The sequence below is a fragment of the Pagrus pagrus genome, assembly GCF_965226575.1.
Source record: "Pagrus pagrus genome assembly, chromosome: 7".
Taxonomy (NCBI): domain Eukaryota; kingdom Metazoa; phylum Chordata; class Actinopteri; order Spariformes; family Sparidae; genus Pagrus; species Pagrus pagrus.
The window spans coordinates 10,109,409-10,124,758 of record NC_140191.1 but is presented as its reverse complement, the minus strand read 5'-3'; the positions used below and the strand labels follow the sequence as shown (position 1 = coordinate 10,124,758).

General features: G+C 41.6%; 1 protein-coding gene across 2 annotated transcripts; it reads right to left on the bottom strand.

Moving 5' to 3' along the window:
• Positions 1-4,637: 4,637 nt before the first annotated feature.
• Positions 4,638-13,882, bottom strand: zc3h12aa (zinc finger CCCH-type containing 12Aa). 2 transcript variants are annotated; one of them, XM_084358317.1, is made up of 6 exons: positions 13,629-13,882; positions 11,665-12,113; positions 11,040-11,179; positions 7,004-7,238; positions 6,693-6,799; positions 4,638-6,524 (listed from the first exon to the last, which is right to left on the bottom strand). In XM_084358317.1, exons 2-6 carry the CDS (start codon positions 12,036-12,038, stop codon positions 5,485-5,487), a joined length of 1,896 nt encoding a protein of 631 aa, XP_084214443.1. In that variant the 5' UTR covers positions 12,039-12,113; positions 13,629-13,882; the 3' UTR covers positions 4,638-5,484. The 2 variants fall into 2 exon arrangements, with proteins under 2 accessions (XP_084214443.1, XP_084214444.1); XM_084358318.1 differs by having other exon boundaries at positions 11,665-12,056.
• Positions 13,883-15,350: the final 1,468 nt, after the last annotated feature.

Here is a 15,350-nt window from a genome sequence, read left to right as displayed (position 1 = left end):
AATGAGCTAAATGTTTTGTTTTTGACAAGATTACTTGATTAATTGATTGTCTAAACAGTTGCTGATTAATTTTAATTGATTATGTAACTCATCGATTAGTCGTCTAACAGTTAGGGCTGAAATGTAATATAATCACACGACATCACGTTTTAAAAGCTCCCCAAACGTTTTGTATGTAAAATCTCAATTTGTCAAGCTGTCAGATAAATTGGGTGAAAAGTGAAGAGTACAATATTTCTCTTTGAAATGTAGTAGAAGAAGAATGTGTTGTTGCTCAAATAAGGTACTGATACTTAAAAATTTGAGTCAGTGTAATTACTATTTAAGTAAGTAATCCCACCACTGGCTGTAATAGATGATTCTCCCCCCAGTCATACCACAATGTGAGGTGAACATGCTTCAACATGACGACATACATCCTCTGGACCGTGTTTACATGGACGTTCAAGGGGATACTGTGCACCTGCAGGTTCCTTTGGGTGAGTGTTTGCTCCGTGCAGTTTGTATCGACATTTGGATATCTCGTCAATAACACATAAAGGTGGATTTTCTATGCGAATATATAAGCCAGGTTTATTTGCACTGCAGATATGCCCATACAATGCAATCAAATTCCTGCCAAGGGAACGACACATTACAAAGGAAACAAGCCGCCAGCTGAAACAAGTTGTGGGTAAGGATCTCATAAAAAATCTCTACTTTTAATTGAAAAATCTTTATTTAGCTGGCTTAAATCAATTCATGGAGGCAGGTGTGTTGGGCCTTAAATGTGCATTGGCCCTTTTTGGCAGCGATCATAAAGGATGCCTGCCCTCGGAAACAACTGTTACTATGGAATAAAAGTCGCTCTATCACACTTGTCGGGGTCAAATGTAAACCAACAACAAGTTGTAATGTCTTATCTAGTTTATGGAGCCAAAGGTCTATACATCCTATTGTAAATCTGCTTTAGATCTAATCAGCACACGTGTAAGTAGAGCTAAGATGACCTTATTTGACTTTATTTGTCAGGTCCTGAAAGTAAAGGGCTCGCAGCCATTCCAGGTAGCCCTGACCGTACAGCTGCACTTCATAAAAGACTGACCAAAACCGAGAAAGACATACTGTCACTCAAGACCAGGATCGCCTGTGAGAGAGCATCATGGGAAAGGAGGTTTGCAGAGCTGCAGAGAAAACAGGAAGAGCTACTTAATCAGGTGTGTGTATGTGTGTGTGTGTGTGTGTGGGTGTGGTCGGAGTTGTGTCGATAACTTCACTTATAATGACTTGTCTCCCTCTCCCTCTCCTTCGCTGGCCTCTCAGGCTGGAGGGTTAGTGAAAGTTGGCAGTCATGACGACCAGTCGGGAGTAGACAATGGCGTTTTCGAGGAGTGTTCAAGTAAATGAAATTAATGAACGCTGAGATCATTCAGAAGTTCCTATCCATGCCTCTGAATCAAATAATGACGACAACTGCTATTCTCTAATGAACAGGCGGTCTCCCGAGGGCGATGTTCCAACACAGAGGGTCTGATGTGTCATCAAGAGGCGACACAAGCAGTTTGTCAGGCAGCCAGTTGTCCTCATTGTCGGCACTGAGCTCAAGAGCTGGCTCCTCCTCATCTTCAGCCACCAGGTACAGGCCTTGAAGGAATCACTGCCATTTGTTTCATCTACACAAAGCCCAAAGAGTGAAATTAACCATATCAAGGTTTCAGAGGGGTTGTGCACCAAACTACTTCCTGATTGGGAGGGAGCGGTATCTTTCTGTAGTCTTCACAGGCTGCCTGACAACCAACCCAATTCCTAGAATAACTGCTGGCAATGTTTGTTTCCAAAATCACGGATATGTTCCCACTTGACATTTCTTTATGTTGCAATTCTACGTTTTTTTCTAGGTTCAATTCTCTGTTTTATGTTGTTGTTTCTTTGGATCTGGTTAGGTTTAGGCACAAAAACACTTTGTTAGGGTTAGGAAAAGATCATGTTTTGGCTTAAAATACCTGCTTTGGTCACCACAATCAAGGCTGGAGATGGCCTCATGAAAAACACCAGGTTTCATTGCCACAAATTCGGCTGAAGACGTTGCTATTGCCTGTCAAAAAATATCCAGTTTTTGTCAGCACAAACACGGCTGGAAATTGTCTCAAGGTCTCCTCAAAAGTCTGCTTTTGTGTAGCCTGAACAACTGAGATACTGTGCAAATTGGTGAACTTGGTTTTACGGATTCTGCTACCATTGGACAGAGCCGTCTTTGTGCTAAGCTAAGCTAAGCTAACTGGTTTCTGAGGGGTCACTACTATGTTTACATGCCTCAGTTCCACATTATGTGCTCTCTCAGGGTCCTGTGTTTCCAAGGTTAGGCTTAGGGTTTTGACCCCCAAGACAATAGGAGGGTTCATGTGTGTTAACAGAATATTAAACTTGGGAACGTAGGACCTTGGGAACATAAATATACTCCATAGCTGACTGTTGTTTCATATTTGCTGTACAGACATGAAAGCGGTATTGAACACCCCTGTATATCACAAATATTTAAAAAACTGTCAATTAAAGTACTACAGAATTTATCATATACACGTCAATTTTTGTGACATTACTGGCTGAACCCTCTTTTCCTCCAGTGTGAGATCATGGAGGACGTCCCATGGGCCTCACCGGGTTTTTGTACCCCACTCTCCCATGGACCTGGAGCTGGGTCACCGTGTCAGGGTCATGCTGCCATCTGGACGGATCAGCACAGGAACGATTCGTTTCCTGGGTCACCTGCAGGGGGAGGCAGAGCTCCACCTCGGGGTGGAGCTGCTGACACCTGATCACGGATTGCATGATGGCAGCCACAGGGGACACAGCTACTTTGAATGGTAACTGATCTAATATTGTTGGAGCACAAACAACGTGTAGCTTCTTCAGGGTGATCAACCTGACATTCAGTGCTGAACTGCGGCGCTTTACCGGGATAATTTCACTGCTTTTTTGAATTTTGACAATTCAGATGCCTCCTACAAATCCTTATTATTGTGTTTCAGAGCTTGTGGACCAGAAGTTGATTTATTACTTTGCAAATTTACACAGCGCACTTTAATTAACTGTTAATGTTTTGGCAGGATCATCCATCGTTAAAGTATTCCCAAAGCCGGCGTTAAACACATACAATTACATTAAAGTGCCGTGTGGTGAACGAAGGCGTCACACTGTGGCCCTCAGGTATTTAACAGGCAAACAATGCCTCGAGACATACTTGAGCAAATCCTGCGCACTTAGTGGCTGAGCTCAATATGCAAATCCCAGGCTGAGGTAAACTTGGCATGCTCAAATAACAATATCTAAGAAGTGAAGCGTTAACTTGCGATGCGGGTTGTGAACTCACTTGACTGCCATGGGACTTACATCTAGTCTTTTCTTCATAAGCCCATGCAGTGAAATACAATACATTTTACTGTAAGCTTCAAGTGAACACGTAAAACCACATCTATGTGCTTTTTCTTTTATTTTGGAAGATTTGATTTGAAATTAACTTCAAACAAGCCCATCGCTGTGATACTTTCTTTTTTCTGATCTTGTTCCTTTTAGCAAGCCTGGCTATGGTGCCTTTGTACCATTCGACAAGCTGCTGATGGCCTGGGAATGACAACAGCGCAGACTATCATGTCGAGACGCCCCCATCTGGATGCATGGAAAGAGGGCCAACTGGATGCAGAACAGTAGTTGCAGCCATGGATTTAATAGCTTATTATAATGAGACAAATCTTTGTATAAAAGTACATAAATAAGGTGTCTCTTGTCTGTTATTCACAATAAAAGAAAAACAAAAACACAATTCCATTCAAGTGTGTGACCCTGGACAGACGGTGGTGTTACATTTGCGCAAAGTCATTGCTGTTCTTTTGTTGAGTAAGTTGGTGTTATAATATGCTAATTGGCACTAAACACAAAGTACAGCTGATGGCAGTGTCTTTAATTTTTGCGTTTAGCCATATACCAAAGTAGTCAGGGGGGGACCTAGGTGATTACTTGTGTTTCCATGTATGTGTTTACCAGATTTCACAGCAATTCAGCTAATAGTTGTTGAGATAGTTTAAAACAAAAAGCATTGTCAAAGTAATGGTAGCACTAGAGATAAAGTCAGAAGATTATCAAAGTACTTAGGGTTCATCCAAAGGACCCAGAGATTGTCTGTGTAAAGATTTTATGGCAATCCATCAAAGACTTGTCAAAATATTTCACTCTGGAACAAACCAACCGAAAATTCAGGTCCGTTTTAGCATATTTTCAGGAAATTAAGCTGCGTTATTCAGCAGTTACGTCATTCAATTGACATCTGTCTGTCACATGAGCATACTTGCGCACACAAACACAGGCTGACCTTTCTCCTGTGATAAAAACAAAATGATTTGCTCAAGCTTGCAACATGAGCTGCAGAGGACATTTGTAATCTGTAAAATCCCTGGGCTCTCCCTAGAATAACTGTTGGAGCAGACAGGTCTGTGCATATACTTAACAAGGGAGTTTATTGGGAATTTCAGGCAATATGTTATGATGCAAGCGTGAGTGAGTGCCAAGTCCCTCACTTCCTGATAAACTTCAGGGGCATGATTACAGAAACAGTAGCTATGTACAGCACTAACCTTACGAGTTAGACCAACTGACGCATAATATCTGACACATGACATGTTTTAATTTTTTTGACATAGTTTTTCCTACACATGCTTACCATGAATTCATCTTGCAGTACACATTTAAAAAATGATTTTCATAGAGAACATAAATCTGCATGTTCATGAGAACTACATTTTCACATTTCTACTGTCATTTCTCAATCGCACCCTGACCCAAATACTTGTATAATGTTACAGCAACACTTGTTCCGAGAACGTTTCACGAAACTGATTCTGGTTTACAGGAAAAAGGTGTCGACACAACTGCAAATTCCTCTCGCTGCTGTCAGCGTCTTATTCTCAGTTTCTGTTGTTTGGTTAGGATTTTTCACTGTAAATCCGGCATGTTGAAATACACTATGGTCACACCTCACAGAGATAACATTGAACAGCAAGTTGTTCTGGAGAACTACGGTGGCTCTTAGCAGAAAGAAATAATACTTTAAACCATGATTAGATGAGAACTTACTGTCGGACAACGATTAACATACATCACATTTGACACAATATGCATCAACAGTCAAAACTCTAGAAACTCAGCAGTAACTATTCGGTCTAGAGGCACTTTTCATCCAGAACATGGATGACAAGGTCACATTTGACTACAATGTCATACAAATGCATGAAACTCAGAACAGATTATCTGAGCTTTTCATAAATATGAAGGCACATTGCAATTCCATAATGGCACTTTAGACAGAACGAAACATCTTTGCAATCAGCTTTCAAATCACTCAACGACAGACGCGATACAAACTTCTCAATACATTCCTTGTTTGCTATGACTGAGCGTCAACATAAGTACCATGTTAGTTCTGACTGGAGAGGACACAACAGAAGAAAATCCTCAGAATATCCCTCTCTGAGCCTTCAATTTGAGGATCTCTGCGGCCAGTTTTTCCGCATCCATCAGATGTGGGAACATTTGCATGACTGTATCCACCTCGTGCGGGTTGAAGATTGCTTGCAGTTTCTTGCGGAGATCCAACCTTTGTGGGTCAAAAGCAGAAGAGGAAGACTGCTGTTGGCCCCAAGAAGGGTACTGCTGGCCTTCGTGAGAGCAGCAAGAGTTGTGGCCGTGTGAGGTATGGGCCGAGGAGGGGAGACTGTGTGACGTCCTGGCTTGTGGCATCCCCTGAAAGGGATCCGACCAGTAATTCTGCTGATGATGTGGGGCTCCACTGTAGTGGAGATGGCTGGGGAGGCTGCCGTGGTGTGGCACACCAGGCGGGAACATGTGGGGAGGGTAGGTGTCATATTTGGGTTGACCCTTTGAGTCCAGGTTTCCGTGATGTTGCTGATGAGCTGCTGAGTGTGGGACTTGTGAACAGCACCTGCAGGACTGGCTGGTGTTATTTTTCTCTAAATGCACTGAGGCATGTCTGGGTCCGGCGAGGCCACTTGGAGGTTGGGGCATGGGCATGTGGGAGTTGCTGAGGCAAAAGTCGGAGTACTGACTCTCATAAGAGCCAAGGCCAGAATCCAGGTACTCGTGAGACATGTTGGCATAGTAATGATTGGGCATCGTGTGCAGCCCGGGCCAGTCTTTCTGACAATGGTTGACTGTCACAGAGCAGGGCATATGATTTGGACTTTTTCTAGAATCCTCCCTGTACAGCAGTCTATTTTCACTAACCTGACCAGGATGCAGAGAACCTTTCTGGTCTCTGACGTACTCTGTGTTAGCGTCTTGATGATGGGAACAGGCACTGTGAGCCGGCCCAGGCTCAGATTGAAGATGTCTGGGTGATAATCTGGCATTTCTCTCTTCTTTTACAGTCGAAATCTGGGCTTTCTCTCTCAATTCATCAGCCAAGGAGAGGTAGGACTGGTTCGTCCGCTCTGGATGGTAGAACTTACATTTGATGCCGTAAGTGCACTTTTTGTCTGGGGAAAACAAAATTGGAAGACACACGCACAAACAAAAGTTATAGGTCATGTCATTTGGGAAGTGCATTCTTTCCTCGTTCAAAAGTCTCACAATCTGCATAAAAATACTGCATACTGTAGCAAAAACAGTTCCCCTTCCTGAGCTCTGTGCTATTCATAACTTACCATAAGGACAGAGCTGTCTCTTTTGATCCGTAGGCAGAGGCTTTTTCCGAAGGAAGTTGTCAAGACTGGGGCCATGGCGACCCAGAGGGTCATCTGGGGGCATGAACCTGGCCAAAAAATAACAACAGACATGACTGACTGCTGACTTCTTCATTTTCCTTGTGAGAAATCAGCTGGGTGCAGCATAATTATGTTTCCCTGATTACACCCTCAGGATGCAATATGCCCTCCGGAGCAACATTAAACAGGTTTCATGGAAGTCAGATGAGAAACTGCACAGGCTCAGGTAGAAAAACAGGCTAATTGCTTACTTGTCGTTCACAAAGGAGTACATAAGGAGCCTCTCCTCGATGCATTTCTTCCACTCGGGCCTCTCTCCTTGGAGGTCACGGTAGGTGTCATTGGATACGATCACTCCGTCATACTCGTACGCCAACTTGACGATAAAGCGGTCATCGTAGCAAACCACTCGCTTACCACCAACGCGGCGGGATGGAGTGAAGACCACTATTTTACGTTTTTCAAGCTCCAACAAGATGTGTTGATCTGAAAGTGCAAACAGTCGTGTGTCAGATGGCTGTGGAGAGGTAGTGTATAGGAGGTAGTTGTATTACCCTTTTCTATTAGAGAGGCGAAGTCAGAAGGGGTCCAGTGGACCACCAAGGGACCTTATTTTGGAAAAAACAAATAACTTTTGGATCCTGTTTAAATGATGCGATTAATTACAAATAAGATCATTTTTCAGCTTGAGGAAGCCGCAGTTTGTCATAAAACTGTTGAAGTAAAAGACTGTGAAATTATTTAATTATGTTATGTTGTGTAAGTGCTGTCTGAATGAATGTAGGTGCTAACTGCAAACAAAACTCATTATGTCATAACAATGTTATGTGTTGAAAACTTGTATCTTGCCTGTAACGCCACCCTCTCACTGAAGTTACATAGTGCAGAAACAAGTCATTGGGGGGTGGAGTGGCTGAGACAGAGACACCATTCACTCTGTTATAAATCACTGTACCATCGAAATGATTTTGAAGCTGTTATTTTAAGGTAAAAAAGTTAGATTAGTTGCTTTAATGCTCACCAAAACCCACACCCAAAACCTTGTAGAGCTGGGCCCGTATATTAGCTAGTTTACAGAACTGACTAACTCTTCTTTTGCTGCATAACTGCAGTTGTCAATATGCCAGATTTAGTGCAATTTTCATCTTTTTTAATACTTTTTCTGTGCCTATGTGACGGCCATGTCCCTCTTGGATGCCCCTAAGGTAGATACAACATGATAAAGTGCCCTCTATGGTGCCCTTCCTGAGCCCTTTCTGCGTGCTGGTGCTTTCTTCACTTCACATGCGTAATTCAGGGCACAATTCAAACAGGATAAAAAAAACAACTATATTCTTCTCTTGTCATTCACCACTGGAAGAAGAAGGACTTGGCCTCTCTATCCAAAACTGTTTTGCAACTGCGGTTACATTGCAGTTTTTGATTGACAGTACTGTATCAAGAGGGTAGCTATGTTTTTTCCCTTGACATTCATTTGTCATCACACCACAACCGCATGTTCAAGATTCAAAAACCACAATGCTTTTAAAAAAATGTAATTTGCATCTTACAAAGCCCCAGCAATAAATCATAGAGAGCAAAAGACGTCGGAGAAGGTATTACATCACCTGTGCCAACATCAGAACTATCTCTGTGTACAATGTATCATATTACAGTACCTGCAAGGTGAGTTTATGAAGGCATATGACACTCACTGTGTGTCATTAGAAGTGAAATGAACCATGAAATTTGCTTAAATGAACAATACACTCAAACACTTAAAAGGTACTTTTCTCACTAAGTGCTTCCGTTTGTCTGGTCTGTCATCACTTAACCTCTCGCTCTATATGATCTCTTTCTGTAGATTATTGTCAGCAGTTAACCACAGCTTGCAGCAAGTAAGCAAGGTGTGGAAGAAAAAACACAGCTGGACTTCCTGGTGGGGCTTTCCCACGAATGACTGCAGGCTGATTTTTACTTCCTTGTTCGCTGGTTTAAAATAGAGGCTTTTGGATTGCACCACGTGGGCTGCGTGGCTACTAAATCATGACAGCCACAAGGCGATGATACATAATTTTTTTAAGGGAGGGTCCGCCCTTTATTGTATAGCTGTAGGGACTCAAAGGTTGGCTTGAAAACCTGATGCATTAAGCCTGAAAGAAAAGGCAGCTTCTCTAACATCGGGGATGGTGTGGTGTGAACATGATATTAATCTGGATTTGTCAGATACACCCAAAAACGTTTCTGACTCAGCTGCCAGAAATGTAGAACCCTTTATTGTGTTCACACTGCACCCACACCGAAAGTGTAAAACAGCAAATCAATCTTAGTGTATACCCACACTTGGTGCTGTCTTGGCATCTTGGAACATAACTTGATATCCACTTGGGTTAACCACTGTTTCACAATCTTAACTGTGTTGCCCACAGGCTACATTCAGTAATTCTTCCTCTGACAACATTGAAACATTATCTCATGGCTGCTGTGGGAATGAATCACAGATACGGGAATATGCATGACTACAGCGCTGGGGGAGATTTAAGCAGTGGTTGCATTCACATTTCTTGGTAAAGGAGAAGCTCTACAGTCGGACGAAACAAAAGCTGCTGATTTCTCTCTAACTAAAGGAAGAGTTCCACATTTTGGAAACATGCTTATATGTTTTTGTACAAACACCTCTAAGGCTCAATAATTAACACATCTTGTTAATTAGTGAACTTTTGAGAGTTAAAAGGACAATTCATTTTTATGGGTGTTTTGTGCCGGACTTTCCCTTGGGTGGGTGTGATTCCAGGAAGTTACTGATCCCAGCAAAGAGATAGATAAAGGAGGGGTCGTCCCTTGTAAAATAGTAAATTGAAGTTTTTGAAATTCGGTTCTATAGCGCAGATAACCGAATTAGATATAATGTGTTAATCAGCGAGCTTTGGAGGTGATGGTAGGCTGATTTTCTTACTGTGAGCCGGGTTAGCTGTTCTGCCCCGTTTCCAGTCTTTGTCCTCAGCTAAGCTTGAGTTTCTCACCTATCAGTATTTTTCATCAGCAGACATGAGACTTGCGAGACTGCTTTCTTTCGTTGGCTGTGAATGACTGAGAGTGACTCATCAAAATAGTCTGTGACAAGTCCCTTTGATTTAAGCAGAGCCAGAAAAGATTAACATCATGTAAGATATGCATACTGGCATCCGCCCAGCTGGTAGACGCTGGTATCTGCTGTGCTGCTCACGTAAGGCACTCCAGGCTAGGAAAGTCTCTTTTTTTAACTGCCCTCTAGATGTGTTTAGTAAGCCTGCATGTACAAATCAGTGTTTAACAACAAGTTTTTAATGTGAACTGTATTGTCACTGACCGTTGTTAGCTTAGCCGCACTGCACAGCACCTTACTTCACAGTTAAATGCTTATTAAAGACTGCAAAGCCACAGGAACTTCGATAATCTGACAGCTCAATTGTAAAAATTAAGCTGCAGAGCTATTAAAGCTGCTGGAAGTGATATTTATTTATCAAAATGTGTGATCATTTTCTGGCATCCCTGCTCACTTTATCCAATCAGGACAGAGAACTCCATAAAGAGGCGGTCCCGTCTGCTCGTGAACACGCAGAGAGCAGGATCCTCCTGTTTGCTGCTATGTCTGGCGATTACGGGTGACTGAGCATTCATGTGGTGACGGAGAGAGGAGGGAGGGAACTGCTGACTGCAAAAACAGGCAGGAAGTCACATAAAAACTATGAACAGTGCTGACAGCAGCTTTAGCAGCTAGTTTCGTACTGAACTGAACATGACAACTCAAACTTGCAACAGACAGTGCTGTACAGATTGTGATGTGTTCACTTAGTCAGGTGACAAACGGTCAGTGACTATAAATATTTGAATTGACCTGAACTGATTATTTCTACCTCGATTATGTCCTGTATGCTCGTAATTAGAGTGCCGTGGCTATAAACTGAAAAAGTAAGCTAGTTAGCCTACCACTCAAGTTTATGACTGCAAAGGTCAATAAAAATAAAAAAGGAATGTGATAAAGTGCCCTGTAGTGCCCCTCCCAGTTCACTGTATGTGTTACAACTTTCTGGGCGCTGGTGCCCCATCGCATACAACTGGTGCCCCTTTTGTTTTTCTGCCCATGCCCCTCAAACATCCCGAGTCCACCACTGTATAAATGGGAGTTTTAGCCTCTATTTGCTCAAGATTTTGACAATTAAATAGTTCCTTCTTTGACTGGGAAATGTTTGTGTGTGGCCAAACTAACTCCAATCTGCTGGATCAGAACCATTTGTGTGCTTGCGTGTGCATTTCCTGGATCCTCACCTGTTATGGGGGCGTCGGGTCTGGGCTGCTCTTTGCGCCAAGTGGGAACAAACACAGTGACGGTATTATGTCCTCTGTCAAGGAAGAAGTTCACTGCGAGCTGGATGCCGCGGCATGAGAACACTTCCTTGTTTCCATGACTGAAAGGAGAACATGAATAGAAATAATCTGACCGTAAATAATATGGGAGGGAGAGGCAAAACTTCAGTTGGTCTGTGTAAACACCACATGCCTGTCTGTGTTCTCTTTCAGGGAACCTTCCTTCAGGCTATTATTACTTGGTGTGTAACACGTCTTGCCTATCGAGAGGTGGAGATTTTGAGGTGTGTGCCTACAATTTGCATATTAGCCATAGCCTTTATGAAACATGCACAGGCAGGGTGGTGAACGCCCATCTGAAACAGTCGTTGACATGACACTGGAGGAAAATAAGGTCATGGCTGAATAGCAACGAGGTGATGATTGACGGCTGTTTGAGACATGTCAGTATACAGGTGTTATGTCACTTTATGTGTGCAGGTATTTGACCTGCTTTGTGGTTCAAAGTAGCAAAACATTACAGCCACGAATTCTAATTTAGGATCTTTCATCCCATAAAAGAGAGAAAAAAGCTTTTTGAGATTACCTGATGGCAACATTGCTGCCGTCAATAACGACAGGCCTCAATTCTGTGTCAGTACTCTTCTGGTCCCCGGGTTGCGGTGTGATCCTGCAGGGTCCAAGGGCCCAACTGGGAGGCAGCAGAGAGTCCCTCTGGCCTGTGCTCCTCTTATCACTGTCAGAACTGGACGTGCTGGGTGCAGTGTTGGTCCTGCTCCGGACCAGCTCTCCCAGCACGGAGTTGGTGTCCGTGCTCAGGCCCAGCTTCCTCAGAGCAGCCTTCACCTCTGCTGAGGAGTAACCAAGTTTCCTGAAGAAGTCCACTCTGAGCTGGAGCTCCTCGCTGTCTGGTTGGAGCAGGTCCGAAGCTGAGCTCTGGCTGGGAAGTGCCTGATCCATCCTGGAGCATCTGGACCTCTTTTCAGCAGCATAGAAGATGTGTTACACAGCCTCACGGTGACGTTCATCGACCGACTGCAGGAAAATTACATGTAATTAGGTTTGCATGTTTACTCGACCTCTTAACATCCAGTTTTCCTTTTTTTAATCTTATAATACAGTTCAACACACTCCTTTAGTTTCTAAATAAACTTATTCCAACTCTTTACTGAAGCCGCAGGATGTTTAAGAACATTAACTTATCTGACCGAGATTTTTTATGGTCCAGGAGTTTTTGCTCTCCTAGTTAAAGTTTAGTTCTCAGTTTGTAATAATTATTCCATCAACTGCTTGTTAAGGATTTTCATACAGAACACACCTTGGATAGCTTTTAGAGCTGCGATTAATCTAGTAGTCGTCAATCTTTGATTTTTAGGCAAAAATGCCCTAAAAGGAAAAGCACTGAAATGTGAGAATTTGCCGTTCTGTTTGGTGATCAAGACATTTGATGGAGCACCCTTGGCCTTTTTTTTTTTGTTTGAATAGACATCCACTGATTAATCAAGATAATAATCCGCAGATCAACCCATCAATCAGATAGTCATTGATTAAAGGTGCACTCTGTAGTAGTAGTAAGACATTTTTAATCAGAAGAGAAAGATCGTTTATATGTGACGGACCCTGCCCTACCTTTCTAGCTTCAAACAGTGTTCTGGGGACCTTATTTTCTCTTAGAACAGCTTGTTTATAAAGTTATAATATGTGAGTTAGTATCATTACCTCATTTAAATTTAAACATTTTAAATTCCATGTATGAATTTCTTCTCCGAAAAAACTACATGGTGCCCCTTTAAAACTTTAATTACCCTAATTTAATCATCAGTGGTGGAAAGTGTACTGAAAATCTTCACTCACTTATGGGTACAGTGATATTACTGAAGTACTACTCAATTACAAGTTAAACTACTGGTCTTAAAATAATACTTAAGTACAAGTACAAAGTATTCTGCTCAAACACTACTCAGAGAACTAGTTTCTTTTTAACTAATGCATTATCAATATCAATCTGCCATTTATTACAACTTGAATTTAAGTATCATCAAAGATACATTATATAAATAAATATATACATTATAATACATCATTATTTGGAGTATCTGATAAAGCTACAATACAAATGTTTAATTGTATGTAAGTGTCTGTAAAAAGATAGTAACAAATTGTCCAATGTGGGATGTCACCCTGTGTATTAATCAAGAGGTCAGAGGAAATGAACAGCGCTCCTCAGCCGCACAGTATCAGGTACATGAGGCCTGTGCTTTCTCTATGACCTACTGTACTGACTGCTCAGCTCCACTCTGTTACACACAAACAGTAAGAAGCTGCTGCTCACACTGAACATCCAACACCATGTAACAACATCTAAACGAGTAATAACCGCGCCTCGACCTCAGATTACACACTAACCGTGTACATGTATGTAACACAGGTGATAAGTGCGAGTCTCCGGCTGGACATTTCCACCGCGGACCGCTCGGCAGGTTGAGGAACAGCTCGTATCTCACCAACAAACCTCCCGGCCGAGGCGAAGCAGCAGCAGCAGCAGCTTACCTTCTGTGTTTGTCTCCGTCTCCCGTCGGTCCATTCGTCAGCACAAGTCAACTCTTAACTTTCTGTCAGTGGGTCGAAGTACAGTAACTTTTTGACACAGTTCCGACTTCATACATAGCGCCTCCCTCTCCCTGGAAAATGGTTCTTCCCTTCTCCTCTCTTCCCCTTCACAGAGGTATGCAAGAGTCAGAGCTTCGAAACATTTGCATGTATCACAGATTAGATAAGGTGTTCCCTTTTCCTTTGGCCGTCAGTCACTCACTGCTGGAGTGTAGTACACCGGTGTGTTTTGCATAATGCTTTGTTGCTGCTGTTGTTCCTTGAGGCAATTTACAAAGTGCAGTAGCAACAAAAAGATAAGAGCACTGAAATGAAACCCCACTCCTTCTTCACTTGCTGCAGAGTCAAGGCATTATGGATGTGGCATGTAAAATCAACTGCATTTATTTATAGAGCATACAAATAAATTAATCTATCATATGATGTGTAGATTATGATTATTGAGCAAAGTGAATTTTTTTTTTAAATGCAATTGATCATTTAAATAATAAGAAAACAAATAAAAACACTGATAGAAAGGATTTGTAGCCTGTTAAGGAAATTAGGGGAAGTAAAAGTAAAGCTGCTGTCTATGTGTCGCCTACATGCTGTAGTTTTCAAATTAATTTGATTTAATAATTTCAGATTCTATATATTTTCTTATATATATTTTCATATATGATTTTGAGTTTGGAGTAACCTCTCTTGTATGTGTTGAATGTCACCATCTCCTATCCTCCTTCTTACACTATAAAAAAACAACAAATAATAATAAATATAATAAGATTAGGGACAGGACGCCCCCTAGTGTTTTGTGGGCAGAATAACAACAATCACAATACCTTAGTATTTTTCTCTGGAGGGATTTTTATTGTCAGATTGTATTTTTCTATTCAAGGACATGAAATCAACTCACACTCTGACAGTGCCTCTACATTGTTTGCTATTAGAGCAAACCCTAACTTAACCCTAACCTAACTGTTTGTTTGAGGCAGTAGTGGAAAGCAACTAAATAGGCGACGTGTACTCTCGATATTAAGTACAACATTGAGGCAGCCTGCTTTACCTGAGTGTTATTTTATTTCAACCTCACTATACAGTATGTCAGAGCGAAACTATACAACTGTTACTCCACTACATTCATGTGACAGCTCCAGTTACTTGTGACTTTGCAGTTTCAGATATTACCTCATTAACTGAACATGTGATCACCAAATGATAATCTACAATATGAAATCTTGTAAAAAACAAGATACATATTGACAAGCTACAACATTACTATTCTGCTCAGACATTAATGCAATGTTTCCCAAAGTGTTTTAAATGCAATTGATCATTTAAATAATAAGAAAACAAATAAAAACACTGATAGAAAGGATTTGCAGCCTGTTAAGGAAATCAGGGGAAGTAAAAGTAAAGCTGCTGTCTATGTGTCGCCTACATGCTGTAGTTTTCAAATTAATTTGATTTAATAATTACAGATTCTATATATTTTCTTATATATATATATATATATTTTTTTTTCATATATGATTTTGAGTTTGGAGTAACCTCTCTTGTATGTGTTGAATGTCACCATCTCCTATCCTCCTTTTTACACTATAAAAAAACAACAAATAAAAATATAATAAGATTAGGGACAGGACGCCCCCTAGTGTTTTGTGGGCAGAATAACAACAATCA

Bases quoted from the DNA above. Each gene is read 5' to 3' on its own strand.
- zc3h12aa (XM_084358317.1), bottom strand. From the start codon at position 12,038: ATGGATCAGGCACTTCCCAGCCAGAGCTCAGCTTCGGACCTGCTCCAA. The intron at 11,180-11,664 runs GTAATCTCAAAA...TTCTCCTTTCAG, and splicing joins GGCAGCAATGTTGCCATCAG to TCATGGAAACAAGGAAGTGT. The intron at 6,800-7,003 runs GTAAGCAATTAG...TTTTTTGGCCAG, and splicing joins TACTCCTTTGTGAACGACAA to GTTCATGCCCCCAGATGACC.